This window comes from Fistularia commersonii, chromosome 27 (assembly GCF_037954325.1).
Source record: "Fistularia commersonii isolate RoL2024-O1a breed Wild chromosome 27, RoL_Fcom_v1.0, whole genome shotgun sequence".
In the NCBI taxonomy this organism is placed as follows: domain Eukaryota; kingdom Metazoa; phylum Chordata; class Actinopteri; order Syngnathiformes; family Fistulariidae; genus Fistularia; species Fistularia commersonii.
Window position 1 is genome coordinate 2828452 of NC_141310.1, and position 27593 is coordinate 2856044.

General features: G+C 43.3%; 1 protein-coding gene and 1 pseudogene across 1 annotated transcript in view; one reads left to right on the forward strand and one right to left on the reverse strand.

Moving 5' to 3' along the window:
* cpne7 (copine VII) overlaps window positions 1-27293 on the forward strand; it is a 30213-nt gene extending 2920 nt beyond the window's left edge. The window contains exons 3-16 of the mRNA XM_086175295.1: window positions 2258-2440; window positions 3223-3297; window positions 4196-4270; window positions 7644-7727; window positions 7815-7904; window positions 8136-8234; window positions 8421-8507; window positions 8790-8849; window positions 10015-10148; window positions 21214-21268; window positions 24741-24792; window positions 25252-25385; window positions 25810-26046; window positions 26997-27293. Of these exons, the coding sequence (XP_086031421.1) occupies window positions 2258-2440; window positions 3223-3297; window positions 4196-4270; window positions 7644-7727; window positions 7815-7904; window positions 8136-8234; window positions 8421-8507; window positions 8790-8849; window positions 10015-10148; window positions 21214-21268; window positions 24741-24792; window positions 25252-25385; window positions 25810-26046; window positions 26997-27149 (1518 nt within the window). The 3' untranslated portion in view covers window positions 27150-27293. The remainder of the gene's footprint in view (window positions 1-2257; window positions 2441-3222; window positions 3298-4195; window positions 4271-7643; window positions 7728-7814; window positions 7905-8135; window positions 8235-8420; window positions 8508-8789; window positions 8850-10014; window positions 10149-21213; window positions 21269-24740; window positions 24793-25251; window positions 25386-25809; window positions 26047-26996) is intronic.
* Window positions 17680-18476, reverse strand: LOC147217773 (uncharacterized; annotated as a pseudogene).
* Window positions 27294-27593: the final 300 nt, after the last annotated feature.

Below are 27593 nucleotides of genomic sequence, written 5' to 3' on the forward strand. Positions count from 1 at the left end.
CAGATTTGGAGTTTGCATGTGTGTGTGTGTGTGTGTGTGTGTGAGTGTGAGCAGCCCTTTCTTTGCTTCCCCTGACGGTGAATGCATTCACCAACCTGTTGATGTGAGCGCGGCAGCCCGAGGGGCCGACAGAAGTGTGTAGATAAACCTGCATCAGAGGCGTCGGCGCGCCCCCTCCTGCCGAGACTCCGGTGAGCTTTCACCGACAAGAGGACTCAAGAAAAGTCCCCCCAGGTCTGCCAGATGGCACAGCAAGAGGGGGTGGGGGGAGAAAAAAAAACAGTACAGATCCCAAGCTTGAGAAAGCACAACGTTCATTTTATGGTCGCGATGCATTGCAGTTGTCACTTTGAAATCTGTCCGTTTTATCAACTGTGAAATCAAGGCTGGCGGTGAATATGAGTGCGTGATGCTCCCCTGGATCAGCGGCTTAATTTTATTTCTCCGTTGATAGAAAAAAAAAAATCTTCTCAAGTGTTTCCTAATCAGTTTTTTTTGAAAAGTAACTATGATGTTAAAACAGATACCTCATGGGTATACACATAAAGCAACTGAAATGAATGAAAAAGGGTAAATTGGAATAGTTATATTTGTCACCTCAAAAGGTGACGGGTCATTGACGTCGACTGTTTTGCACGTTTGCGTCCCTTAAGGCTCATTTGATGGTTTGATGATGGTAGAAGCCTACATCAGTCATGTTTTATGGCTATTTCTCTGAAGCTGAACCTGAAGTCTCTTCGCACACTTTTGATTTCCCGCCGAAGTTAGGGAAACACCGACCAGTTGCTCAAGTCACGTGCACAAATTCTGGACTTGCTCCACTATGGAGGACGTCAGATGATGTCACCTCATTTTAGATGACCGTTTACCGGCAGCAGGTCGGCTCCAGATGACCTCCGGCTGTGTACCATTTTCCTCAATACTGAGGAATTCAAGTCGGATGTATTTCCATGTATTAATGTGCAATGACACGGAGCTGAGTGCTTACAAAGGTAACTGAAAAGCATCGAAATATAAAAACAAGAGTAAACAAAAAGGATTTTAATCCTCAAATTTCACCCGGTTGATCAGAAGGCGTTCTATTAATCATTGATGATGGAGGACGCTTAGGGCTTCCACCTCACTGCAAGGAGGTGACCCTCGCTTTTTGCCCAACGACAGCTGGGATCGGCTCCACCTCTCCCTGTGACCCTGAGTGCAGGATAAGCGGCAGATGACGGATGGATGGATGGAAGCTGCGAATACTCAGTATGACACTAGTTGGTTGAATAATTTCATTTATTTGAACATATGCCGACCGACGCGTCATGCTCTCACGACCAATTGGCCGACTACTTCCAACACCACGAGCAGATGGGGCTTGCTGGAGCTTAGATTCTCCTTGTCAGTCAGTCGAAGGCAAGCGTGGATGTCGTCTGCGAGCTGAGATTAAATGTCAGAACCCTCCAATATTCTTTCATATCATCCCTTTGACAGGATGTAATAATGGTCTCCCCCCTGTGCGCGCCGATTTTCCTCAAAAGGAGGAAATACGCCAGAAAGACAAACATTGTAAGATCCAATATTATGACATCCTTCTGGAGAAATACATTCGATACCATCTGTAAACAAATTCCGCTCCCTTATCTCGGTCTGCAGGGAACTTTGGCCCCGTTCTCGATTGATGATCGATATTAAAAAGCAAAACAGGGAAATACTCGATTTGCTCATAATGCTCTGATTCTGTGAGGGAATTTGTGAATGCGTTAGTAGATCCAAGAAAACGGATTTGCGCGGCAGATCAATCATTTGCTCTGTTGCACAGAGACGTGCTGTAATTCTTATTAAAGTGTGCTTCATCATCACACACGTACTAGCCCGCTGTGGCAGACTCATTTCGGAACTGGCGAATTTTGCATTTTTTCCCGTTTCCCGCCTGGAACTGCGGAGAGGGGTCAAAGGTCACCGTTGGCTGTCAGGGGCTACGTCACGGCAGAGGATTGCAGGGGGTTCCTCTTTGCGTGCAAAAGGAGGGGAAACATCTGCGGTCAGACAGATGGGAGCCAAAACATCTAGGGAATCATTGCTCGCACGATAGCTTTATCCTGCTTCATGTGGTCTTTTCTGTTTCTGTTTTTGTGTGTTAAAATTGCTCTGTGCACTAAAATCAAATTACAGCGAACTATACATAGTGGAAAGGGTTGTACTAAAACTGAGTGCATTTGTTTTTCGACACCACATCATGAAATATAATTACCGTGTGTGTTTTCCTCCCCAGCTGGACAGGACCGAGGTGATCAAGAGCAACTTGCACCCGGTTTTCGCCAAGGTCTTCTCGTTGGACTACTACTTCGAGGAGGTCCAGAAGTTGCGTTTTGAAGTTTACGACATCCACGGCACTCACAGCATCGGGACGCGTGATGATGACTTCCTGGGCGGCGTGGAGTGCACTCTTGGCCAGGTAGATGCGCGTCTCTTCTAAGGTGCCAGTCAGTCTCTGGGCTGCCATTAAACATTAGTGTCATGGATGCGGCCATTAAATGAGTGTTGTTGAGTTTATTTGACAGTTGATACGCCATCAAATGTTGTCAAGTTTTGTAGTTTAAGCAGAAAAGCTGAGAACTAACGTATATCCTTAAAATCTGTGGTTTCCGGTTGATTTGGCAGATGTTGATCCCTTCTGATCCATCACTTTGCCGAACTTCAGAGACTCTGAACAAGTCAGAGACAAATATGGCAGAAATCGCTGATTGTTCTCTGGGAAATGTGATGACTTCAGGTGGGATCGGAGCGGAATTTCAGAGAAATTTGCATGTCCATTGGAAGTTAAGCAAACAACAACATACAGCTCAAATTCAAGAATCCCCAAGGCTACCAGCCTAATATTTTCAAACGGTGAACATCAGGGAGGAACAACAGACGATCCCACAGGGGCCGAGTCCGGAGACAATTAATACACCGAATTTCCACATGTCAACATATACCAGAGCAGGGTCAATAATCTGACAAGTCAGGTGAAATCACAAGATCAGGAACTGACGCAGACACGGGTGAATGACAGAAAACCAAGGCGGAGAGTCGAAGCAGACAGGCGGGCAGACACGAGAAACGCTCCGCATAGTTAATCCAGAGCAAACCGGGGTCGTGCTCTCAACAACACAGATTAGGAAATGAAGAAAAGAAATGAAACAGGAAATTACATGACGCTCAATGACAGCACTGCATTAATGCCATTCTTTGTAGATTGTGGCTCAGAAGAAGATGGTGAAGCCCCTGTTGCTGAAGTACGGAAAATACGCCGGCAAGTCCACCATCACGGTAGGTTCCTCCTCAGACGCATTCAGCTGTCTGGGCTTTTGGACGTCAAGACAACCGAGCAATTAGATACTGTTAAGGTCAATGCAGTTGCCAATACATGACATGGTGCTTGTCTCTGGGCTCAAATTGGGACCTGCGCGTTTGCAGCAACTCTGATACACTTTCCATTTTGAGCAAGGGCTTTTCATCACAGGGGAAGTGAATATCACGCTGGTGCCGTATAGTTTTGTGGTGTGAATGAGAGAGTGAATGTCTTTAAATGACTCGTGAATGAAGAGTGAATGGTTCTACGTCTCTATACCCCGTGATCAACGCGCTGGTTCAGGGTGAACCCCTCCTTTTGGCTTATGACACCCACAGTAGGCTCCAGCGCCTCTGTGACTCTAAGAGCAGGATATCTGTTGATAAAAGAATTAAAAGTAACTATAGATTAGAATTAAAAGTTCATGATGGCTAAAACGGTAATAACATGTTGGATCACGACTACATGCAGCAAGTTATGGAATACTATTTGGTACCAGTTTGCAGTTGGCTTTACCTTCCCTCTTGTTGGGCTTCCAACAAACCGATTAGTTCGACAGTGAGTGTAACAGGAGAAAGTACGGCAGCTCCTTAAAGTGTTTTCAAATGTCAGGACATTTTGGGGGCCTTAAACCTCAAGCTTGATTTTTTTTTTTCTTTTTTCCTCGCGGTTTCATTTTCAGCCCCAAAATGTCATTTTTAGCGTGAAGCTACTATTTGCTGTGCAACCTCAGCTTTCCAGCCCCCCAAATGTAGGTCATGTGGTCACGTATCATTCCTAATAAAAGTGACTTCTATCATAACAAAATCCATCCATTGTCCACCGCTAATCCTGCTCAGGAATCCTGCTCATAAGACAATATGTTTTTCTTGCTAGGTTCATGCTGAGGAGATTTCAGGCAACAATGGATATGTGGAGCTCTCTTTCTGTGCCAAGAAGCTGGATGACAAGGTGAGAGGACACTAATGGACGCATTTTAATCGAAGCAGTGCTTTAAGTTAGATATCTTATAGTTGGATGCTGAGTAGTTCATAATGTGTGTGGAAATTATGATATTGATGTATAGCGTGTTGTGATGATGACAGCTTTGATATGTCAAATCAAGGTATAACAAAAATCTAAATCTGCAATCTCAGTGCAGACGTGTAAAAAAGAAGTTAGCAGATACAAGCACAGACAAGATGGAGGCAGTTGTTTAATTCTATTTACGTGGTTTCGCTTTAAACCGACGCATCTTAGCTGCCTCTTCCTTCTCCAATGTCCAGTTTTGTCGAAGACGTATTTTTGACAAAAGCTCAATGGACGCTTCATTCAATTACGGCCCAATGATCTGTTGAGCGAAAAAGACAAAAAAGTTCATATTCACTACTCCATTAGCATTTCGCTCCTCAAATCCCAGTGGTCACAATTTACAAACTGAGCCCGCTTCTCACAGAGAAAATACCAAACCCTTCCAGGACGAAGCCTCCAACTGGCAAGTGATATTCACTTTATATATCATCTGTCTTGCTGGAAGCACTGTATTGAATTTCCTCTGAAATGCTAAAGAAGTTGATTTTCACAGAGGTTTAGACATTTGCAGTTGGGGAAACAAAAGATATTTGGATCGTGCGGCTCTGGTTGCACCGCTATTTGGCATAAAGAGACACAAATATTTGCCTTTTCCTGGTTGATTGTGTTCCATGTTGTCAGTTGATGCCCATCACATGAATACATTGATGTGGAATATGATTATGCCCCCCCAACAGACACACACACAAATGAGTTAGACTTGGTTCGGAGATCTTAGATTATCAAAATGTCGGCCCATTTCTAAATCATCAGATCAAACCGAGCTTTCAGAAACGTTTTTGTCATGTGACCACCCCCCAGTTCGATATTTTACCCCTTTCTTAGCTCAGGTTTGGTCTTCCCAAGACTCTGAATCGCAAATGTGTGTTCTTCAACCACTTTGGGTTCTTGTGTTCGAGCGCTCATTCAAGTGAACATTGCTAGTGACACACGTAGACGTGGTACGAAATCCTAGCCGAAACCAAGGATCCGACTGGGGAAGAGAAACGTGACCAACCTGTGGTTGGTGAGGAGCAGGAAATCCCACCACATACCTCGTGTACTGAACAAAAATAATAAAAATGCAGCAACGTGATGTTGGATGTTACAGTGAACTCAGATGTATCCATCACAAGTTCGCAAGATCACAACACGGATATAAAGTGTCAGACAAGAATTGTCGGGATTATAGTGTCAGGCAGAACAGGTAATACCACGCAGAGAGCTATGACTTAAGACCTTAAAACACTTTATAGCCTTGACTTTGACACTCTATATTTTTATTTGTATTTCTTATTCTCCCTCCTTCCTACCATTATCTATTATTGTTATGTTTTACTTGAAACTCTGGCACGACAATTTCCTTCGGGATAAATAAAGTTGTTCTCATTCTTATTCTTATGATGTTCAAAACTGAAAAAGATGTTAAATGCTGGTATCTTAGAGTTGATGAGTCCAGTCCGAAGGAGCAGTGACTCTTTGCAAACTCTTAATGTTATGATTGTCTTTGCATCCGCAGCTGTTGTGGTGAATTCATGAAGACAATCGGTTAAGTCCGAAGTTCTTTTATAGAGTGAACCTGTGTGGCGTAGTAATTATCCCGAAAGACCTCAAACTGTTTTTTAATTAGCTGCTTGTCTGTCTGATCATCCTGACGCGCTGTAAATAATGTCGGACTGTCAGCTGTGGTCAAGGCACCAGGAGCTGTAGTTCTACGATGTCTCTGTTGGCCAGGTGATCCCTTAACTGTCTGCGTTATCACCTCGGATTGAATTCTGACACTCGCGCCTGATCAGTCCATGCAATTGATGCTGCTGGTTGGCTGTTGCTATAGCAACAAAAATAGGATGCTACAGCTCTCGTCCCTGAGGAGATGTATCTGGCTAATGTGGCGGGAAATGCAGCACTGACTGTTTCTTTCTGTGCCCCCGTCCTCCACACACACACACACACACACACACACACACACACACAGATGATTTGTTGTGTTTTTCTCACAGAGGAATTAGCTGACCTGTGTTGCAACCCCCCAGGGACCAACAAAAATAACTAGAAGGGCTGCTAAATCCTACCCCTTATTTCCAATTATGTTATTTTTCAACATTACTGGAATGGAGAAGTGGCGGAGTTGGCTTGGGAAATGGGTGAATGGCTGTATGTCTCTATAAGAGGTGCGATTTGTGGTTTATCTCAATATGAAATGTAGATGAGGGGGTGAATATGCCTCTAAATCAGACCTTGGCATTTTACGTCCCACGGGCCACATCTGGCCTGTTTCTCTTTTCTAACCGCCCTGCCAAACAATTTTCTTTAAATATTTTAAGAAGTATTTTCAATCAATATTGAATTTAGAAGCTCCTCATTTTTTTCTTTTCTTTAATTTTGTAGGCATGATTACATACGAAATAATGTCGGCACATTTATATGATCATGAATGATTTTAAAAACATTTAAACTGCAATTTTTATTTTGTTTCATTTACTCTATACCTAGTTGGCCTGTGCATAAAAATAGAAATAAGAAATTCAGCCCGCCAGCCAAAATAATTGCCCACCCCTGCTCGAAATGAAGTGCAAATGAGAGAGTGAATGGTTGTGTTTCTATATGTGGCCCTGTGATCGACTGGTGACCGATCCAGGGTGAACCACCCCTCTTGCCCCATGACAGCGAGGATAGGCTTCATCCCCCCACCCCCGAGGCCCTAAGCGGTATTGCTAATTAAAGCTAATAAATAGCTAATTAAATTAATGACCGAATGATCCAATTGAATGATCCAGGATCCTTTCACCAGAAGCAGCGACATACGGAAATCGTGTCAAGAAAATGGTCGGTGACTGCGTAAGAAAATTGTACAAGCCTGAGATAGAAAAATGGTGAGCATGTTTTGAATATGAAATATTTGTCCCAATTCTTCACAGAGCAGAGAATGTATCAATAGCCTCCGAAGGCAAGGAGGCGACACGCTGAGCTGCAAATTGCCCCCATACTTCCCTCTGACTTTTAATCACAGACAAAATTACGGATGACTCGACAATCAGCGACGATCAACCCCCTCTCAGCTCGCACTTTTAAAAAATTCTCACGCTAAAAATCTGAAGAACCAATTTTTTGGGGAAAAAAAAACAAAAAATCAGGGAGCAAACACGATAAGACAGCGTGACAGGAGGCACATTATTTTGAAATATTTCAAATAAACAAGTCATCCCTCGCCGTGCGCTCATCAAGAGCCACCGAGCCCCAGAGATCTGATCGCTTGCCTCCTCTATATCTGCAGGATCTGTTCAGCAAGTCGGACCCCTTTTTGGAAATTTACCGTATTAACGATGATGAAACCGAGCAGCTTGTGCACAGGACCGAGGTAAATCCATCTCCGCCGTTTTTTTCCAGCCAGCAGCAGATCGCAGGGTATTGCTTCGCCTCTGATTATCTGTCCCCGCTCGAAAAGGTGATCAAAAACAATCTGAACCCCGTCTGGGAGCCTTTCAAGGTCTCTCTCATATCCCTGTGCAGCTGTGACGAGGACAGGAAACTCAAGGTAAGGACGTGCGTCTGCACAAATAAGACAACAAAACACGACGAAACACACTGACTTCATGATCTGTGTGTTAATCTGCTAATTAATGAACATGCTCTCATGTTTATACATAATGCTGATGGGATTGAATTACTAGTCTTGTGGTTGGATGTGCAGCCATGCTGACTTAAAGAGGTAATAAAACGTGTGTGTGTGTGCGTGTGTGTGTGTGTGTGTGTGACAATGCCACAGTGCCTAGTGTGGGATTATGACTCCAGGGGAAAGCATGACTTCATTGGCGAGTTCTACGCTACTTTCAGGGAAATGCAGAAAATTTCCAGCGGAAATAAGGTCAGTGAGACAGAGACGGAGGAGAGAGGGAGTTGTGGCACATTTTCGTCTCTCTCCCAGCGGGCTTTTAATTTTATTTTGCTGGAATCCGTCACAAATTAACAAAAATATCATGCCGTATTTTTTTTTTTTCATGCCCCCACCCAAGTTATTCCTGACCTTTCTCTTCAACTTGCGTCGTGTCAGGTGACATGGGACTGTGTGAATCCCAAGTACAAACAGAAGAAGAGAAACTATAAAAACTCAGGAGTGGTCATCTTGAATGATCTGAAGGTGAGTGACTGTCAACTTATGATTTTTATCGACCGATTACAGATTAATACATCTGAATACATACGTTCGTGTTTGCTTTATTTCTGCATGAGAACGTCTTACAAGTGCTTACTGAAGGAAACTGTCGGTACTGAGAAGATACACCAGTGCTTTCTTCAGACATAACAGATTTGCTGAGCTAATTCTGCTTGGAGAAGGCCTTTATTCTGCAGATTAGTACTCGCTCCGATCCGAGGCTGCCAGATGAGATTGTTTCTGAACTGTTCTCCTCTGTTCCTGCAGCTCCACAGGGTGTATTCCTTCTTAGATTACATCATGGGTGGGTGCCAGATTCACTTTACGGTAAGTCATAGCGTTGGGATGCTGTGTTGCTTCGCTTTCATTGAGTGCTCCTCTGCTTTGAGCAAGGCTCGATAGAACCGTCACACATAGAGCCCCGGAGAGAATTAACCGGTTCTTTATTATGCCTCTCTGTCAGCCCCCCCATAAGTACTCTATCATCCACCAATTGCAGCCCACCAATAAGTACTGTATAATTCCCCTCTGTCAGCCCCCTAGCAAGTACTCTACTACAAACTATGGTTGCCTCCCAAAAAATACTCTATTATACCCCGATATCAGTTCCAATAAGAAATACTCTATCATACCCCTCTGTCAAACCTCCAACAAGTATTCTATCATCTGGTACTCAATTATAACCCCCCCCCCCCCCCCACACACACACACACACACACACACATAAGGAAAAATGTTTTCATGTCATTTCGTTGATATTTTATCATAAGGGCCCATTTGATCAATCTTGATGTTAACATATATTTTTATATTGTCATATCTTGGCAGGACAGTTTGTTTGTTTTTATTGTCACCAACTGAATCACAGATGTTGGCAACAATAGATTTCCATTTTCCCGTTAACAGAGAGGAAAACAGCGATCGAATTCAATCAAAGAGGAGAGACAAGGCAGTCGAAGCGTCGTCTTATCGCTCACGAGCCGCAAGTCAAGAGGGGGACGTAAACAAAAATGGGACTGAGGCGTCGGACCGATCGTTCTTATTCCTAGAATGCTTATCCGCTGGTGGTGTTTGCGTCCGCAGCAAGTGTTCTTTTCGTAGGCGGCGCCATGGAATAATTTATGCTTTCCTCAACTCTCGCCCTTCGGTCAGTTTCCTGAAGCGGCAACTGTTATTCAGGGAGTCTACCGCGATGGATCCTGTTCCTGGATACTGGAGCAGCGAGGCTCTCGCAATCGCAGCGGCGCTGCGGTTGTTGCTTCAGTCAGACGATGTGGGCGTGAAAGAAATACAAAAGTTCTTACCCCCGATCAGATAATTTATGCTGCAATCAGACATGTTTCAGCCTCGCCTCCACACATGATATGATTCCTTCTTCCAATGAACCAGTGAAAGTGCTCTCGAAAGTATGATGAGCTCAGTTGCAATTGTTTTTTGGGGGGGTTTATGAATATTTGCTAATGACGGACACTGTGTCATCATTTTTCACCAGGTTGCCATTGACTTTACAGCCTCCAATGGAGACCCGAGAAACAGCTGCTCGCTGCACTACATCAACCCCTACCAGCCCAACGAGTACCTGAAGGCTCTGATCGCAGTGGGCGAGATCTGTCAGGATTACGACAGGTTGGTCGATTTTTTCGTTATTCTTCTAAAGGTCAACATTTCCATGAAAGAGCCACAGCGGAGCAGTCCCTCCGTGTGGTTTGGAGTTGATAGCTTGTACTCATAGGAGGCACTCCTATGAGCCGCCGAGAAATGACTGCCGGGACACAGAATCCGGCGTGTTGTTATCACTTACGGATCTGATGGGACTGAGCAGTTGACTGCTGGCCAGCCTCCCAAGTTGCCGTCCATCTTTCCGGTCCATTTGATTGGTTTTTTTTATATTTCTTTTCACCCAGTTGGGTTGCGGGGCTCACTCTGTCTTAAAAACCCCTGCTCGGATCGGTCGGTCAGTTTTAGTCCGCCTGGCAGCTACTGCGAATCCACCCGTAGTTGACCTCCTTTATACATGGAGCTAATCTGGGACCGAACATGATGATGGGTCAATATTCTACAATATTCTGGAAACAGTTCGTCGAGTCTTATGGTTTTCCCCGACATTTGGCTTTTTTGAAAGTATGTCAGAAATATCTTTGCTAACCACTGGCACGTGATTCCCATTTTAACAGGTACAGAGTTTTGCCAAACTCCATATGCAGTTTATTACAACCTAATGAACCACAAAAATGCTCCATCAATCCAATTGGTTCACTATAATTCTTCAAAATAACTGTTTTTAACAGTCAAACGTTATTTAACTTAATGTGCAAACATTCATAAAGTAGGATCCACATTTCAACAGTGGATTGAATGGCAATCTGTTCAGTAAAAAATGGTTGCCAGTTTGGATAAATCCAGAAGGCAACCAGAGATTTTCATGCCAAGCTTCGGAGATTAAAGTATAAATCTGAGTTGACTCTTAACGTGTCATTGTTTAATATTAAGGGGTTTCAGTGACAGTGTTAAAACCCAGTATGAAAATACATGTCACGATTCAGATGCACATGGCGGGGACAAAGGAAATTTATTTTCGGATTTAAAATTTCAAGATGATCGGACACATGGCTCTTGTATCCTCTGGATTAGTACATTCATCCATTAATTCATCTATTCATTCTCTCGCCTGCTTATCCTGCAGAATAAGGGTGGGTGGGCTGCAGCGAGAGACCAGATTCACCCTGCTCCAGAAGCCAGCTGATCACAGGGACACATATAGAGACCTTCACACATCATATAGAGAGACGGAACACACTCACTCACTCACACACTCACACACACTCTGTCATTCACACATAATATAAGACATACAACCATTTCCTCTGGGCAATCGGGGGTCTCCATGTTTTCGGACTGTGGGAGGAAACCAATGCAGACGCAGGGAAAACACAGACTCCAATATTATTATTATTATTATTATTATTTGTTGAAATTGAAGTAGCTGTACAATCACTTTGCCAACAAACACTGGTTACCAACCACAAAGCAAGTAATCATTCACGCGTCTCCTGATATCTCAGCTCGCAGTATCACAAAAGAAATCAACCCAGATTGTAGCTCAGCTTTATCGAAGATTATGAGTTGGCATCACTTACATCTTGGCCGGATCAAAGAATTTTGATTTTTTTTTTTCCTTATCTTTGAGAGACTAAAGGTTGTAATACACAGATCGAATGATAGATGTTAATCCAAAGATGGAGCGTGTTACACTGCGCCGATTGTAAACCAATGGCAGTGTCATTTTTTACCCCGGGAGAGGGGGATTATTATCAAAGTACATGAAGTCCATATGCAGGGTACATTACAACTCACATACGATTCGTCTTGACTCATTTCACCCGCAGCTGCAAAAATGATGGGATAGCATGGAATTGACAGTATTTCTACACGCAGAGGCGGCTGCACGTGCTTCTCCTGTGGCGAACTCAGCGACGCAGTCCCCTCTAAGCGTCTGCTACCGGTCCCCCCGTCTTATCTCGCTCTAGCTCATTAGCCCGGACGGAGGACAAACATATGCAGAAATAGGGGGGGCTGAAACGGGGATATCAGGCTCTTCAGAAAGGAGGAGGAGGCACGGTAGTTGGAGAAATAATGGCATTTGGCAGAATCGGATACGAGGACGTTTGTCTGTTTGTCGCAGCCGGGCAGGGGAGACGCTGAGTTCCCTACTTTTTCAAACTGATAATGCATTTTAAAGGGCACATAAGAGGCATATGAAATCAGACAAACATTTACATTACTAATGAATTTAAGACACATTTTTCACAAAGCACATGGCCACTAGCAATTCCTGGCTGCTTTCCAGGTGGTTACTACTAATGGGGAAATGATTTAGAATATGATCTGTTTCAGAGAAAGCCCCACTCATCTGTCATTACTAAGCCAGATGAGGATTAACACTCTGACTCTTGATTTATGCAGATCCTCCTATTGAATATCGAGGGGGGGGGGGGTTGCAGACTTGCTAATTTTAGCATCTTAGGCATCGCTCCAGAGTCACTGAAAACTTGTCCCGCCATGAGGTTTTTATCATTTCCGTGTTTACACCGCAGTCATTCGTGGTAACATGTCTACGGGCGGACTGCGTGGGCAGCCCCCCCCCCCCCCCGCCTCGCTGGTTAGAATTGTTATTGAGATGTAAAAGTGAGCGAGCGAACCTTTTAGCCTATAGTGACTGTGGAATTTTTCGAGTCCTGGCAGAGTAGTGCACCGTGGTGGTCAAATGACCAGCTTTTTGTCCGTGTGGGCACAGGATCCCTGTGGAGAGGGCTATTATGCAGGGCTCCTCTCTCCCGTGGCCCCCCACATGCACCTTTTACATGACAGCACAATTTTATTTGATTGAAATGGCATGTCAGAATTGTCCATATCGCTCTGCTTTTGTCTGGGACAAAGCATAGTGTCGTATCTCCCAGCGTTTTGGAGCTCCCTGCAGGAATTCAGAAAATTGCATGCGTTATGCTTTTTTTTTCCCCCTTATCTATCATGGGAATATAATAAATCTCAGCCCACCATAACAATATGCTTCCTTTATTGCTTCTTTTTTTTATTATTGAAAGTGTTTTGCTGCATTTTGCCCTTCATAAGCAATCACACACACACACACACACATACACACACATGCACACACATTTGTACATCAAGGGTTGGATGTTCTCAAGGTCTCAACCAGCTCAAGGGTGCCTGGGCACTGCGGACAGAAGGGCCCGGGGCGCATCAGGATGCTTCATGATAGGAGTGTCTCTCTCTATATCCTAAGCTAAAGATATAAACATTTTAACATGTGCTTTTACGCTTTTGCCTGGTGAAAGGAGTCCATATCAATGCTGTCACTTCCATTACCTGCAACACAGTTAGATCTAGTGAGCTGAAATGTTGCTGTTGGGGTAGGAATTTCAAGAGAATTCAGAGAAGATACTTTGTGTTTGTGCCCATGTTTCAGTCCATTTTTCCCCCCTAGTATCCAAATGTGGACTTAAAAAAAGTCCATTTACACTGCTCAGTGGTCCCCAAAGCCAGCAGGTTGTTTTTTTTTCATTTTCTTGCAGCACTTCAAATATTAGTAGAGTAATGAGAAAAACCATGCATTTAATCACTTTTCCCCCCTGAGCTTCTGAAAGAAACATTGAAAAAAGCCTTTCTGTTTCAATCCTTGTTTCTACTTGGTAGAAAAAACTAAAAATCCTACCACTAATGATAGCGTTACTACAGCTTAAATTTATTCAAATGTAAATAATTGTTTATTCCGTCTGCTAGAGTATATGTAGCTCTTTGCTGCAGCTCTGAAAAGCAGTATCAAGCCACCATGAGTGGACAAAAACCTCTAAACAATTAAAATACTTGCGGGCATACAAAACAAAGCAAAACTATTAACATGAGTGATGTACCCACACCCTTAGCCAAAGCGTGATTTATTTATTTGAGCAAAGATTGTGCTGAGTTGAGAGATGTCCGTGATACTGCCGCGTTGCAGGATTGGTGGATTGTGCTGTCATGAAGGCGTGAAATACAGTCAACACTCCGATAAGGTCGGGAATAATGATAAGGGAATAAAGCTGTCCATCGGCAAACAATTAGTGATGGGACCAATGACAGATTAAACGGCTTATCCTAAATGCTACACTGCTGTGTATTTGCAAGCGATATGTGTTTAGCATCTCAAACTACAGGCTATGCAAAAACACAACACTCACACAGTTTGTATCAAGGATTCCTTATTTGCCAGACGGTTTAATATGAGGTTGTTGGATCCACATAGTTAAACTGAACTGAACACTTTGATTTTACTGTTTAGGCCAATTTCCAACACTCCCTTATGCAATTTAAGTACCACTCATACTAACTGCTGGAAGAGGAAAAGTGATGGTTTCCCTCATTTTGTTACATTGTCATAATGAAACATATTAGAGACCAAAAATAAACAAAGTATGTGTGCATCATTAAATCAAGACTACATATTACAAATTCAAGAGGCTTAATAAACACAAAATGACGGCCTTTGAAAGGATGCTAAAACAGTAATTTAATCTCCAATCATTGGAAATTTACGTCTTCCGGAGCACCTATTCAAAATTATTTTACCATTAAAGTCTACAATATGAATATCCCTAAGTATCTGATAGAAAAATGCACATTCGCCTCTGTCTATAGCTATACTGCTTAAAAAATAAAGGGAAAACCAAAACAACACAATGTCACCCCGAGTCAATCACACTTCTGTGAAATCAAACTGTCCATTTAGGAACCAACACTGATTCATTTAGGCTTGTTTTAAGGACATTACATCAAAGTTGGATCAGCCTGCAGTGTGTTTTTCCACTTTAATTTTGAGTGTGACTCCAAATCAAGACCTCCATGGGTTAATAAATTTGATTTCCATTGATCATTTTTGTGTGATTTTGTTGTCAGCACATTCAACTATGTCAAGAGCAAAGTATTTCATAAGAAGATTCAATTCATTCAGATCCATGATGTGTTATTTTAGTGTCCCCTTTATTTTGAGCAGTCTTCATCTATATCTATATCTGCATCTCTATCACTGTCTTTATTTGTGGTTACATCCATGTCTATGCTTGTGTATTTCTTTGTTTGTGTCTGTCTAAATGTAATGTCTCTTTGTGTGTCTTTGTGTGTCTCTTTGTGTGTCAGTGTCTATGTGATTTAGTGCCTTCAACGCATTTGATGGATCAACACATGATAATGTTTATGTCTCTCAAGCATTCATACAGTCACCCTCACAACTTGGACCGTTACAACAAAAGCATTTCAGTAGTCGTCTCTGTCTCTGTCTATATCTGTGTTTATTTCCATGTGCAAGTGCATGTTTATGACTATGCCTATGCGTGACTATGTCTATGTCTAAGTTTATGTCCGTGTGTGTGTGCGTGGACTCTAAATGGAGGAAAAACAATTACGCTGTCAAAGATGAAATGCCAGAGCTCATAGAGAGTGAACGGATGAGATGCTGGATAAATGGGTTTATGCCTGGTGTTGGTCCACCCCAAATTTGTGTTGTAAAGGAGTGCTTCCTCGCATACCTGCCTACCTGCACCTGCACGTGAAGGCAGATGTGCGGCTTTTGACGGGATATGTTTGATAATGATATTCATTTTCTCTCTACAACTGCTTCCTGAGAGTGAGAGGCAACTTTTACTATCTACCGGCTTTTGATGAAGCCGTTTTTATTTTATTCCTCTCTCATCTTCTTCCAGTTTTACTTGTCGTTCCTCTTGTTCTGCCCACAGCACCGATTCATTTTCCTCGATATTCATATTTGCTGAGCTTCACTTCCTTGTTCGCTGGCTTCTTTCTGGAACTCCTCGAGTTCCAGAAGCTTGAATGTGTTTTGCTGTCAGTCTGCTGTCTATCCAAACTCTCCCCGAGGCTGAAACCACCCATGCAGGCAAAACAAAACACTTCTTTGAATGCAGCCGTCTACACAATGTTTGCACGTGTTGTCATTTGCACAGTTATTCTTAGTCGATCAACCAGAAAGAAAAAGCACCAATTAAAAAAGGCTGTCTGCTGGAGTAGGCATGCAATTGAGTTCCTCTAACCTTCATAAATAAGAGCATATTTTTAAGAATTTGCATATGAATGACAAATTATGTGGGCATGTAATGTGGTCCCTATCCCCTCCTGCCCTGCAAACACTCCCACAGATTCGCTCAAGCATTCTTGTTGCACACCCACATGCTGAAGCAACACGCAAATAATTACGAAAAACAAGGAACAAACAAACAATATACATTTTTTTAAGGGATGAGGACAAACAGATTAGTATTTAACAGGAACGGATGACCATTTATTAAACGTTGCCAAAATCTGAGATGTCGCTATACACATCCCTCCTCTACTTGCAGGCTTAGTCGGAAGTTATGATCACTTTGTCCGGCTCTTTTTCACAAATCAGTCCTGCTGAGTGAGCGGGTCAGCTCAGAGGGATTTATTTCCTGAACCTTAGAATTAGATGAATAAACCCAGTGGCAGGTTAATATCTATCTGTATTTGAATTCATGTGAATAATGAAGATGAGAATAGATTATTCAGATGCGGACGATACAGTTTAATATCATGATGTCCTGTACAGATATTTTAAAGCCATTGCTAATTTTCAACTTTGTCTGTAGCTGGGTTTGGATGCACAATGTGAAATAACAGAACACAATTTAAATAATCATAGTGCTGATACTCTTCTTCTTCTTCTTCTTCTTCTTTTTCTTTTGGCTTTTCCCTTCAGGGGTAGTCACAGCCTTCTCCATCCAACCCTATTCTATGTATCCTCCTCTCTCCCACCAACTACCTTTATATCTTCTCTCACTACATCCATAAATCTTCTCTTAGGTTTTCCTCAAGACCTTCTGCCTTGCAGCTCCAATCCTCCAGCTTCTTGATCTCCACTCCCTGTAGCCTCACTGTTCCACCCAAGTTCCTCTTATTCACACGCATATACTCTGTTTTGCTGCAACTAACTTTCATCTCTCTCCTTTCCAGAGCATACTTCCACCTCTCTAGATTTTCCTCTACCTGTTGTCTGCTCTCACTGCATATCACAATGTCATCTGCAAACATCACGGCCCATGAAGATTCCTGTCTAACCTCATCTGTCAGCCTGCCCATCACCACTGTAAACAAAAAGGGGCTCAGAGCTGATCCTTGATGGAGTCCCACCTCCACCTTGAACTTCTCTGTTGCCCCTACAGCACACCGTACCACTGTCTCACAGCTAGCATACATGTCCTGCACCAGTCTAACATACTTCTCTAAAACACCTGATTTCCTCATATAATACCAGAGTTCCTCTCTAGGTACCCTTTCACATGCTTTTTCAAGGTCTACAAAAACACAATGCAGCTCCCTCTGGCCTTCTCTGTATGTCTCTATTAGCGTTCTCAAAGCAAATACTGCATCTGTAGAACTCTTTTTAGGCATGAAGCCATACTGCTGTTCACAAATGCTGACTTCTGCTCTCAGTCAAGTTTCTATTACTCTTTCCCATAACTTCATTGAATGGCTCATCAACTTTATCCCTCTATAGTTGCAGCAATTCTGCACATCCCCCTTATTCTTTAAAATGGGCACCGTCACACGTCGTCTCTATTCTTCAGGCATCTTCTCACTCTCTAAGATCCTGTTGATTAATCTGGCCAGAAACTAACGCTGCCTCTCCTGGACACTTCCACACCTCCACAGGTATATCATCCGGACCAACTACCTTTCCACTCTTCATCCTCTTCAATGCCTTCCTCACTTCGCTTTTACTAATCTGTGCTACTTTGTGGTCTACAATAGTCCCCTCTTCTACCCTTGCCTCTCTTTCATTTTCCACATCCATCAAAGCTCTTCAAAGTACTCTTTCCATCTTCCCATCTCCCCTCTAGCATCAGTCAATACATTTCCCTCTCTATCCCTAATCACCCGGAACTGTTGTACAGCCTTTCCATCCTGATCTCTCTATTTTGCCAACCTGTATAGATCATTCTCACCCTCCTTACTATCCAACCGAGCATAAAAATCATTGTACGCTCTTTGATTTGCCATTGCTACCTCTATCTTTACCTTACGTTGTATCTCCCTGAATTCCTGTCTGTTCTCTTCAGGTCTCTCAGTGTCCCACTTCTTCTTCGCTAACCGCTTTCTCTGTATATACTCCCGCACTTCCTCATTTTACCACCAAGTCTCCACTTTTCTTCCAGATGACACACCAAGTGCTCTCCTACCTGTCTGCCTGATAACACTAGCTGTAGTTGTCCAATCATCTGGAGGCTCTTCCTGACCACCCAGAGCCTTTCTCAACTCCTCCCTGACAGCCATACCACACTTCTCCCTTTTCAGCTTCCATCACTTTGTTCTTTGCTCTGCCTTTGTCCTCTTCATCTTCCTTGCCACCAGAGTCATCCTACAAACCACCATTCTATGCTGTCTGGCTACACTCTCACCTCCAATTACTTCACAGTCACTGATCTCTTTCAGGTTACCTCGTCTATTCAAGATGAAGTCTACCTGTGTGCTCCTACCTCCGCTCTTAAAAGTTACCCTATGCTCCCGTCTTTTCTGGAAAAAAGTGTTCACTACAGCCATTTCCATCCTTTTTGCAAAATCTACCACCATCTGTCCCTCTGCATTTCTATCCTGTATACCAAATCTGCCCATCACTTCTTCATCCCCTCTATTGCCTTCACCAATATGCCCATTAAAGTCAGCTCCAATTACCACTCTGTCATCTCCGGGGATATTCTGCATCACTTCATCTAGCTCATTCCAGAACTTCTCCTCCTCAAACTCACATCCCACCTGCAGGGCAAAGCCACTAATAGCATTGCGTATCAATGTATCAATTTCCAGTTTCAGACTCATAAGTCTATCTGACGTTCTTTTCACCTCCAGAACGTTCCTAACAAACTCCTCCTTCAAGATAACTCCTACTCCATTTCTCTTCTTGTCAGTACCATAATAGTACAACTTAAAGCCTGCTCCTAAGCTTCTAGCCTTACTACCTTTCCACCTGGTCTCCTGAACACACAGTATATCCTCTTTCCTTCTCTGCATCATGTCAACTTTCTGCCTGTTCCTGTCATGGTCTCAATATTCAAAGTCTCTACTCTCAGTCCCAGACTCTTGCCTTTCCTCTTCTCTCTCTGCTTTCGAGCACGCCTTCCTCCTCTCCTTCTTTGACCTACAGTAGCCCAGTTTCCATTGGTTCCCTGTAGGTCATTGATACCAAAGGTGGTCGTTGTTAACCTGGGCCTTAACCCATCCAGCATGATTTGGTTATTATGTTTGATTCGCATGTTTGGTTTTGGCAAAGGTTTTACGCCGGATGCCCTCCCTGACGCAACCCTCTGCATTTATCTGGGCTTGGGACCGGCTCAGGGAGACACTGACCTGTGTCGCCCTGAGGCTGCACTAAATGATCATAATGCTGATTCTATTCAATAATATATGCTGAAGTACATGTACATTCTCATCACAACAGACACAATTGCATAGTGCGACAAAATACACACCTCAAATTACTGCGCTACTGGAGAGTGTCGTTTCGATGACTACAGTGACTCCTTTGATTAGATTTTAAATTATGCGAGACCCAAAGGGATGTGGACCGTGGAAACATTTTTCAACTTCTTACTTGCACACACACTTGCATCCGATTCTCCACAAGCGGAGTTAGAATTATGCAGACACGATCACCGCCGACCGCTACAAAGGCGTTACTGCTGTTGTTGAGATAGTTCCTGATGTGGCAGAAAGTAGCAGAGACTCTGCTCATATGAAGCGGCGTGAAACCGAAGTGTGAGCCTGATACAGATGAGTTTTAGTAAATCCACAAGAGTGTCCTGGAAGGGTTGTATTTAAGAGAGAAATTTCATCATTTTTCATCTATCACGCCCTCATTTTTGACAGAGGCATAACCCGGCACAGCCCCACAGTCCTTTTTTCTGTCTCCACCTGGAAACGGGCCTTGGGGCTGCAGAGATCTCTGCTTTGAATGAAGCTGAGCGCCGACTCCAGTTTGAACCACCTGCGGCCTTGGAGATGCTCTTACTCATTTCAACCACCAGTCTGTTTGTTATTTGGTGCAAACAGCTCCGTCAAACCCCTCGGTGTTTGTCAGAAGAGTTGGGAAAGTCTACCACTGTCATGTTTCTGCATTGTTTTCTTGCACAGAAATGGAATTGACGACCCCAATATTGAGCTGTCTATTGTTGTCACTATAGAATCAGTCAAGGCCAGGGTAGTATAGAGAAAAAAGTGCATGATTTGAATGATTTTTGTCTTTCAACTTAGATTATTGATCCTAAAGGAATATCTTGGCATGGCATATTATATATATGGATATAGTAATAACATCAACAACAATAATAATACACTTTATTTAAGAGACCTCACTGGATAACTCAAGGACACCAACACCCATTCAACTATTAAGAAACATATTTCTTTAAATCCCCCTACTTTAACTAAAGTCAGTACAAAATAGATAAATACATAAAAAAGTACATTTAGTTGTTTTGTGCTTTTTTTTCAGATAGCTAGCTGGTAAAGTGCTTCACACTGAGTTCACTCCAAAGTTCACTGAAAACCGACTAACTGATAATCAGTGAGACTTATCCCATCATCAACAGGCTTAGCTAACCTTGCTAACCCCCCCTGTTCCCCTCCAGGCTGGGATTTATATTTCAGAGTCAGATTTCATTACATTACATTACATTACATTACATTACATTGCATTTGGCAGACGCTTTTATCCAAAGCGACTTACAATAGAGGACATAGGGACTGCAATTACACTTGCAAATACACGATGCACAGGAAATATACAGAACAGTAAGCTTGGGGTAGTGAGGGTTTTTTTTTTTTGGACAGAGACACACAAACGTACACACACACACACACGCACACTGCATAGCCTAACTTGATGCCAACCTGATCTGGGGCATCAGCACAGTAAAAAGTCCTGAAAGAGAAACGTTTTTACCTGTTTCTTGAAGGTTTTCATGGTGTTTGTTGTCACAATATTTCATTAATTTGAACTGTCTCAAAAAGACTAGGGGGAAAAAATAAAAAAATTGCCTGATTTTCATTTCAACATGGCTTATGCTGTCTCTGAGCGACTCGTGTCTGACCGATCTCTCCCTTTTCCTTTCAGCGACAAAAGGTTTTCAGCTTTGGGATTTGGCGCCAGGATCCCTCCAAATTATGAGGTGAGTTTTGTTTCTACCGCGCCGTCTTTTTCTTGTTTTGTTGTGTTTGGGCCTTTTCGAGACAAACTAATGTGGGCCAGTGACTGCACTGAACCTTAGAGGACTGGCCCGGGGCCTCTGGTGGCCCTGAGAACAGGATATTAAAAAACGAAGGAGCAGATGGATGGACACGTTGGTTTTTGTTTCGTTTTTGATAAATGTGTGAACGCGGCATGCTCATTATTAAACCATTAATAAAGCAGCTACGTCCAACAATAGCACATCATAGAGTACAAAAGCCATCGTAGCGTGCAGAAGATATTGCAGCGATGCTGTCTTTCTTCATTTATTAATTCAGTCACGGTGACTGGAATTTGTCATGGGGAAACTCTCAAACTCTGGTCAGTGACAAGGAGCCAATCCAAAGGCCCAACTTAAATAGGTTTTATTTATGAATGCCCAAAGAGCCTTTTTCACAGCTCCAGCGCCCAGTCTGTGTTACACAACGGCGTGAGACACACACTCGTCCCCATCCAGCCTCGTGTCTGCGCGGACGTGTTTTTTCCTTTTCAAACTGTGAACCGTTCAGGTCTTGCGGGTCAGTTGGGAGCCGTTTGGAGAAACGGGTTTCCACCTCGGTTGAAGAGCGTGAAACAAGGCCGATTCAGCCGCGGAGACACTTTCCCCTGACCTACCCTTCACATAACAGCTTTATGTGACGTGTAAATTCTTGTGCTCTTAAAGAATCCCACTTGATGTTGAACAATCTGATTTCCATGACCCGTTTGTCATTCTTTCAGAATTTCACATTAGAAACTAATTATCAAGTGTATGTTTAGTCATAAGCCACTTGTCTTGAAATGTCAAGCTGTCTTGGGAAAAGATCATGTTCAGCTGAAAGAGAAGCTTGATGGCATTTGTCCTATTACATAGCAACCCATGAGGGTGGGAAAATTTGTTAAAGCAAATTGATCTTTGAGAGCGAAAACACCTCCAGTTAGTTTTCTTTTTTACAGAACCCCAGGGAGAGCTTGACACAAGAGGACACACACACACACACTTGCGCACACCCACACACAGCCAGAAACATGCAGACGCGATCCACACATACACACAGATACACACAGGCCGTTTTCACATCCATACAGCTTCACCTATCCCTGTTGTTGTTGGAAGCCGTGACTTCCATTCTCTGATAAACGCCTCACCATAACAAATTAATTCCAATGTGATGCTCACTTTAAACACAAGTACGCACACACAGACCAAATTTCTGGACAGCATAACAACAAATGAATGGATATATAGAGAATATTAGGTATAGATCAGACTCAGTATAGACGCTAACACCAGTCTGGCCCGGTTTTCCTCACTGCCATATCTGCTCAGGATGGAGAAAACAGTCCGACTTGTGTGCTTGCGTGCACTTCTACAAACCGACCACATTCATTTTGCACGAGACAATGCCGAGGATGCGTCAGCGGCGTCCTTGCAAAAATAGCAGTTGAATGGAACTTGCTGAAATTGATCACTTTGCATGAGAGAAAGTCTCAAATTCAACTCCGAAAGACTTTCAGCCGCAGTGTCCTTTCACTTTTACCGGTAAATTAATCTCGACCATAGGTGCCAAAAAGGAGAAGCCCACCCACACGTTGGCTTTTTTCAGCCACCCCTGATTTTTCCCGAACACGATTAAACCGATAATATTGGAGCTTCTTTGTGTGTGAAAGGTATCGCCCCATTGGTCAGGTACTTAGAGTCATAATTGCTGCTTCCATGAATTGGTCGACATCTGTGATGAAGGTGCTGTTAGGCTTTTGTTTTGCAACTTCTCAAGTTTGCAACCCTGTTAGTGTGATTCTTACCAGTGAGGAAGATATCGAAATGCGCTACAAAAGGGAAGTTGAAGGCTCGTACACGGATGGCGGACTCATAACAACAAATCCTGTCATCCTCCTGGAGTTGGCAGACGTGGTGTAGGAAGGCAGAGGGAAGCTGGGATTCATTAGCTGTCGGGGAGACGTTCACGGGACATCTTGGCCGTGTCTGATAATTGCACGAGCAGCGCCGAGAGAAGCAGAGATGGGCGGAAAAACACAGTCTTGGTGCCGCATCGCTGTGAACAAGGCTCTTAATGAACATCCCAAACAATGTCGAGTAGCTCTGTCGGCATGTTAGCCATCGGAGAGCACGCTTTACCTGAGCGGGGTATAAGCCAGTGGGATAGTATAGTAAATAATGGTAGAGTGTATTTTATTATACTACGATACTCAATTAAATAGTGTGGTTTATAATTGATGGGTACCAAAATTCAATATTAAGCGAGAACACTGTGTTTTTGAAACAGCTTGTGCTGTAACAGTGTGAAAAGTGTTTGGTGACAGTAGCCTGCGAGTTCAGCTTGATCTTTTAATCTTGAACCCGGTTTTCAGATTTCGATTTGTACCCCAACAGAATTTGGATTTCCAGCGCTGATGTTGTGCTTGACTTTTCCCTTGTGGTATGTCACTGTAATACTTATATATTTTGTAATAAATGCTCTGGAGCAGGGTGTGCTCCACGACGAATAATTGGAATGTCAGTTATTTTGGAAAATTACGTTATCATTCCTCAAAGATCACCATCTGTCTAAACCCAGAACGTGATCCTGTTTATTGAATTAGACAAAGTGGGAAAAAAAAAACAGAATATTGTAACAGTGAGTTTTTCACTTGTCATTAAAGGAAAAATTATGTGAGTAAGTATTAATCCCAATTCATTATGTTCAAGAGATCCCGCTCGTACAACCGCAGATCTGGTGGGAATGAAATTGTTTAACTAACCCATCCATGATGTGATTTGTGGTGGCAAAGCGCTGTAAAATAAAATACCAAACGTGATCAGTTTGATGCGCAGGTCAAACAGCGATCTCCATGTTGCAGAGAGATTTAGTTCTTCACCAGGCCTTGCACAAAGTGGAAAATAATGAATCTTGAGAGGGGAGGCGTCGAGAGGGAGATGTCACGTTGGCCAATGAAACGGCTTTGAGGTAAAAACGGTCAATCTATTTTTGGCGAGGTGACCCTGCTTTGATTCGCTCCGGTCTCCTGTGTCAGCAACCCTTCTGCCCCTTTTCAGATGAATCCGAGGGTTTGCGTTCTGTCCAGGCCGGGTTAATAGGGTGGCCGTGGTGGCGTAATGCATGCAAATCTCTTACACATGTATATTGAATATGGCTGGATATCTTCAGTGAAGCATACAAGTCTCATCCTCAGAAAGGAAAGCCTTGCATTTCCTCTGTACAGTGCATCGGCAAATACGACTGTTTGTGCTCTGATCCTGCAGATTTGAACACTTTTGAAATGCTAATGTGCAAAGGTTTCCAGCTCAGATTCGCATTTTTGGTCTTAGTCTCGTCGGGATCCCCAAGCATGTTTACATCAGACATCATCGCAACGGAGCTTCAAGAGACCGATGGTGTCCGTGAGCAATCGTTGTCTGTCTCTTTTCACAGGTGTCTCATGATTTTGCAATTAATTTTAACCCAGAGGACGACGAGTGTGAAGGTAAGGAAGGGTTTATTAAAATGTTGCTGCGTTACGTTTTCTGAGCTTCAAGGGCCTGGAGGCGGCGGAGGTTTTGAGGGTTATAGATTAATTGGTTAGCAAAGGTTGTAACACCAGGGCATTTAGAAGTCAGTCTGCGCCATTTTAAGGGAAATTTGTTGCTGATCCGATAATCCACATCGCTTGATCTGACACTGCAGCCGCTTAAAAACCGCTGGAATGTTTAAGATTTTTATTCACGCAATGTTGAGTTTTATAGACCGGAAAATTAGACAGAACTAAAACTGAGGCTGGCAGCGGCCGGTAAAATCACATCGGACTGACAGCGTTTATGATATTGATAAGGAGGTAATGCTTTTCTCCGGACTTGTGGACGGTCAGACATGATATTTCAAGTTTTTGAAACTTGACCTTGGTCGCTCTAATTTGAACCAACCCTCACGTGCTTCCTTCACCCAGAGATCCAGGGAGTGGTCGAGGCGTACCAGAACTGTCTTCCCAAAATCCAGCTGTACGGCCCGACCAACGTTTCGCCCATCATCAACAGGATAGCGAAACTGGCGGCAGGAGACGGCAACATCAAAGATGCATCTGTAAGTGCGTCGAAGTCGAAATACATATGAATGTAGCCTTCACACCCGCACTTAAAAATAAAGTTGGATCTATGAAAAATAGATTGTTTGTGTCGTTGCATTACAAGTATTTTGGATCCCGACGACTAAAAGGACAAATGTTGTGAACCGTGCAACCATTTTACTTTGTATTCAATTTCGACAACTCTACCTTTCAGTCTGCACTGACTTCCGTCTTGAAATCCTTTTTATTAGAAGGTCTTTTTTAATTAACCGGTGTACTCGGTTAAATTATCCAAGGTCTACTTCAGTTTGCCGCAACACACCGACACACACGCGCACACTCACACACACACACATATGCTTATAACCACATGCTGCTTTCAAATGGATTTTATGTTTGCACTGATTAAAAACGTCCTGGAAACATTTGATCTTCTTCCAGCGATACCACATCCTGCTCATCCTCACCGACGGTGTGGTGACAGATATGGCAGACACACGTGAAGCCATTGTGCGCGCCTCCTACCAGCCCCTGTCCATTATCATTGTCGGCGTGGGCAATGCGGACTTCACAGACATGCAGATTTTGGATGGAGATGACGGAGTCCTGCGCTCACCAAAAGGCGAGCCGGTCCTCAGAGACATCGTGCAATTCGTGCCCTTCAGAGATTTCAAAACGGTTGGTTTTTTTTTTTTTACGTATTTTTTCTTTGACTGTCAATCTACACTGACTTTCAATTTCCCTTCATAATATTTTACATCTGCTGCCTGCGGGGCTGGCGATGCTAATGGAATAAAAATCTGTTTTTTCACAATAGCTCCTTTTATGGACTTTTGGCTGTTCCTAAAACCTTTTCAGGTGCATTTGGACAGCAGAGGACCATCGGCCTCAGTTCTTAGAATCAATTTATATCTTTTTACACTTCCATAGGAATTCATATGACATAGTTCCTAAGTGACCTTGTTCTTCTTGTGGTGCACCATTTTTAAAAGCTATTGTGGTCAGTAGTCAGCTGTTTTCTGACAAAAAAAAAAATCAGAATCAGCCAGAAACAATCAAGGAAGAGGTCCAAGCTCCACTGTTTCCAGGGCTCGCGGCAGCACATAAATCCTTTTGGCCGAAAATATATCCAAAATTAGCTAACAGAAGGATTTGTTGCGCCACAAAGCAGTGCAGGAAGAAAATAAAAACACTTCAACTCATTTGATAGCACATGATCATAATTCCCGCCATGGAGAACATGACCGCTCGTCTCTCCATGCTGTCCGAGTTGTCTCGTGTCACTTCGGCCCCTATCACGGTCCCCTGTGGCCCCTGGGAATGCAAAACTCTCCTGGAGGAGGGGAGTTCCTAGAATGATATTGGCGCTAAACAGTTCTTAGAACTGTGTCGTTGGATCTTTTCTATCCAGAAGTAGCTGCAGTCCTGATCTGTTTTACCCGTAAAGAGCAGTTACGTTCCGAGGTGAGCTGTAAACCGGTGTCATGACAAGAGCATTTGTAGGGTTTTCATTAACGCTGATTTTGGACAAAAGCAGAAAACAGAAATGCCACGCACAGACCCATAAAAAAAAGCAAAAGGCGCTTCTTGCATGGGGCCTAAATACAATGTTTTTGTCCGTGTTGCAGGCTTCACCAGCCGCCCTGGCCAAGTGTGTGCTGGCAGAGGTGCCCAAGCAGGTAGTGGAGTACTACAGCCATAAGGCCATTTCCCCCATGTGTCCACTGAGGGACTTACACACGCCCATCCTCAGCCCACTCGCCACCACGCCAACAGAATAACTTCAAACGCACAGACCAGGGAACTAAGCTTTGACCACAGCCCCAGTCCAGCAAACTGAGAAGAAGAAGAGAAGAGGCCAGCCTGGAGATTTTGGATTTAAAGAAAAAAAAAATTGGGAGACGGACGCAGTCTTAATATATTGTTACTTATTTATTTCAAAGTTTCACTCCTATCGGTGTTCACACAAAGACAATATGATGGGGACCGAGTTGTTTTGCTGCCCAGTGTGGATTCAGTGCTTCTTGCTCGCTGTGTTAATTGGCCATCCAGCTGTTTCAGAATCACGAGTCACGGAGGATTATGTTTCATTCCCTAAATTTTATGCATGCGGGCGAATTCCTTCGTGCAGATCCGCTACAAAGGGGGAAGCTTATTATTCCTCTCTGACCCTGAAATTCAGCCTCTCATCACTCTCATTCACATGTATCCCATTTTCAGGTAAT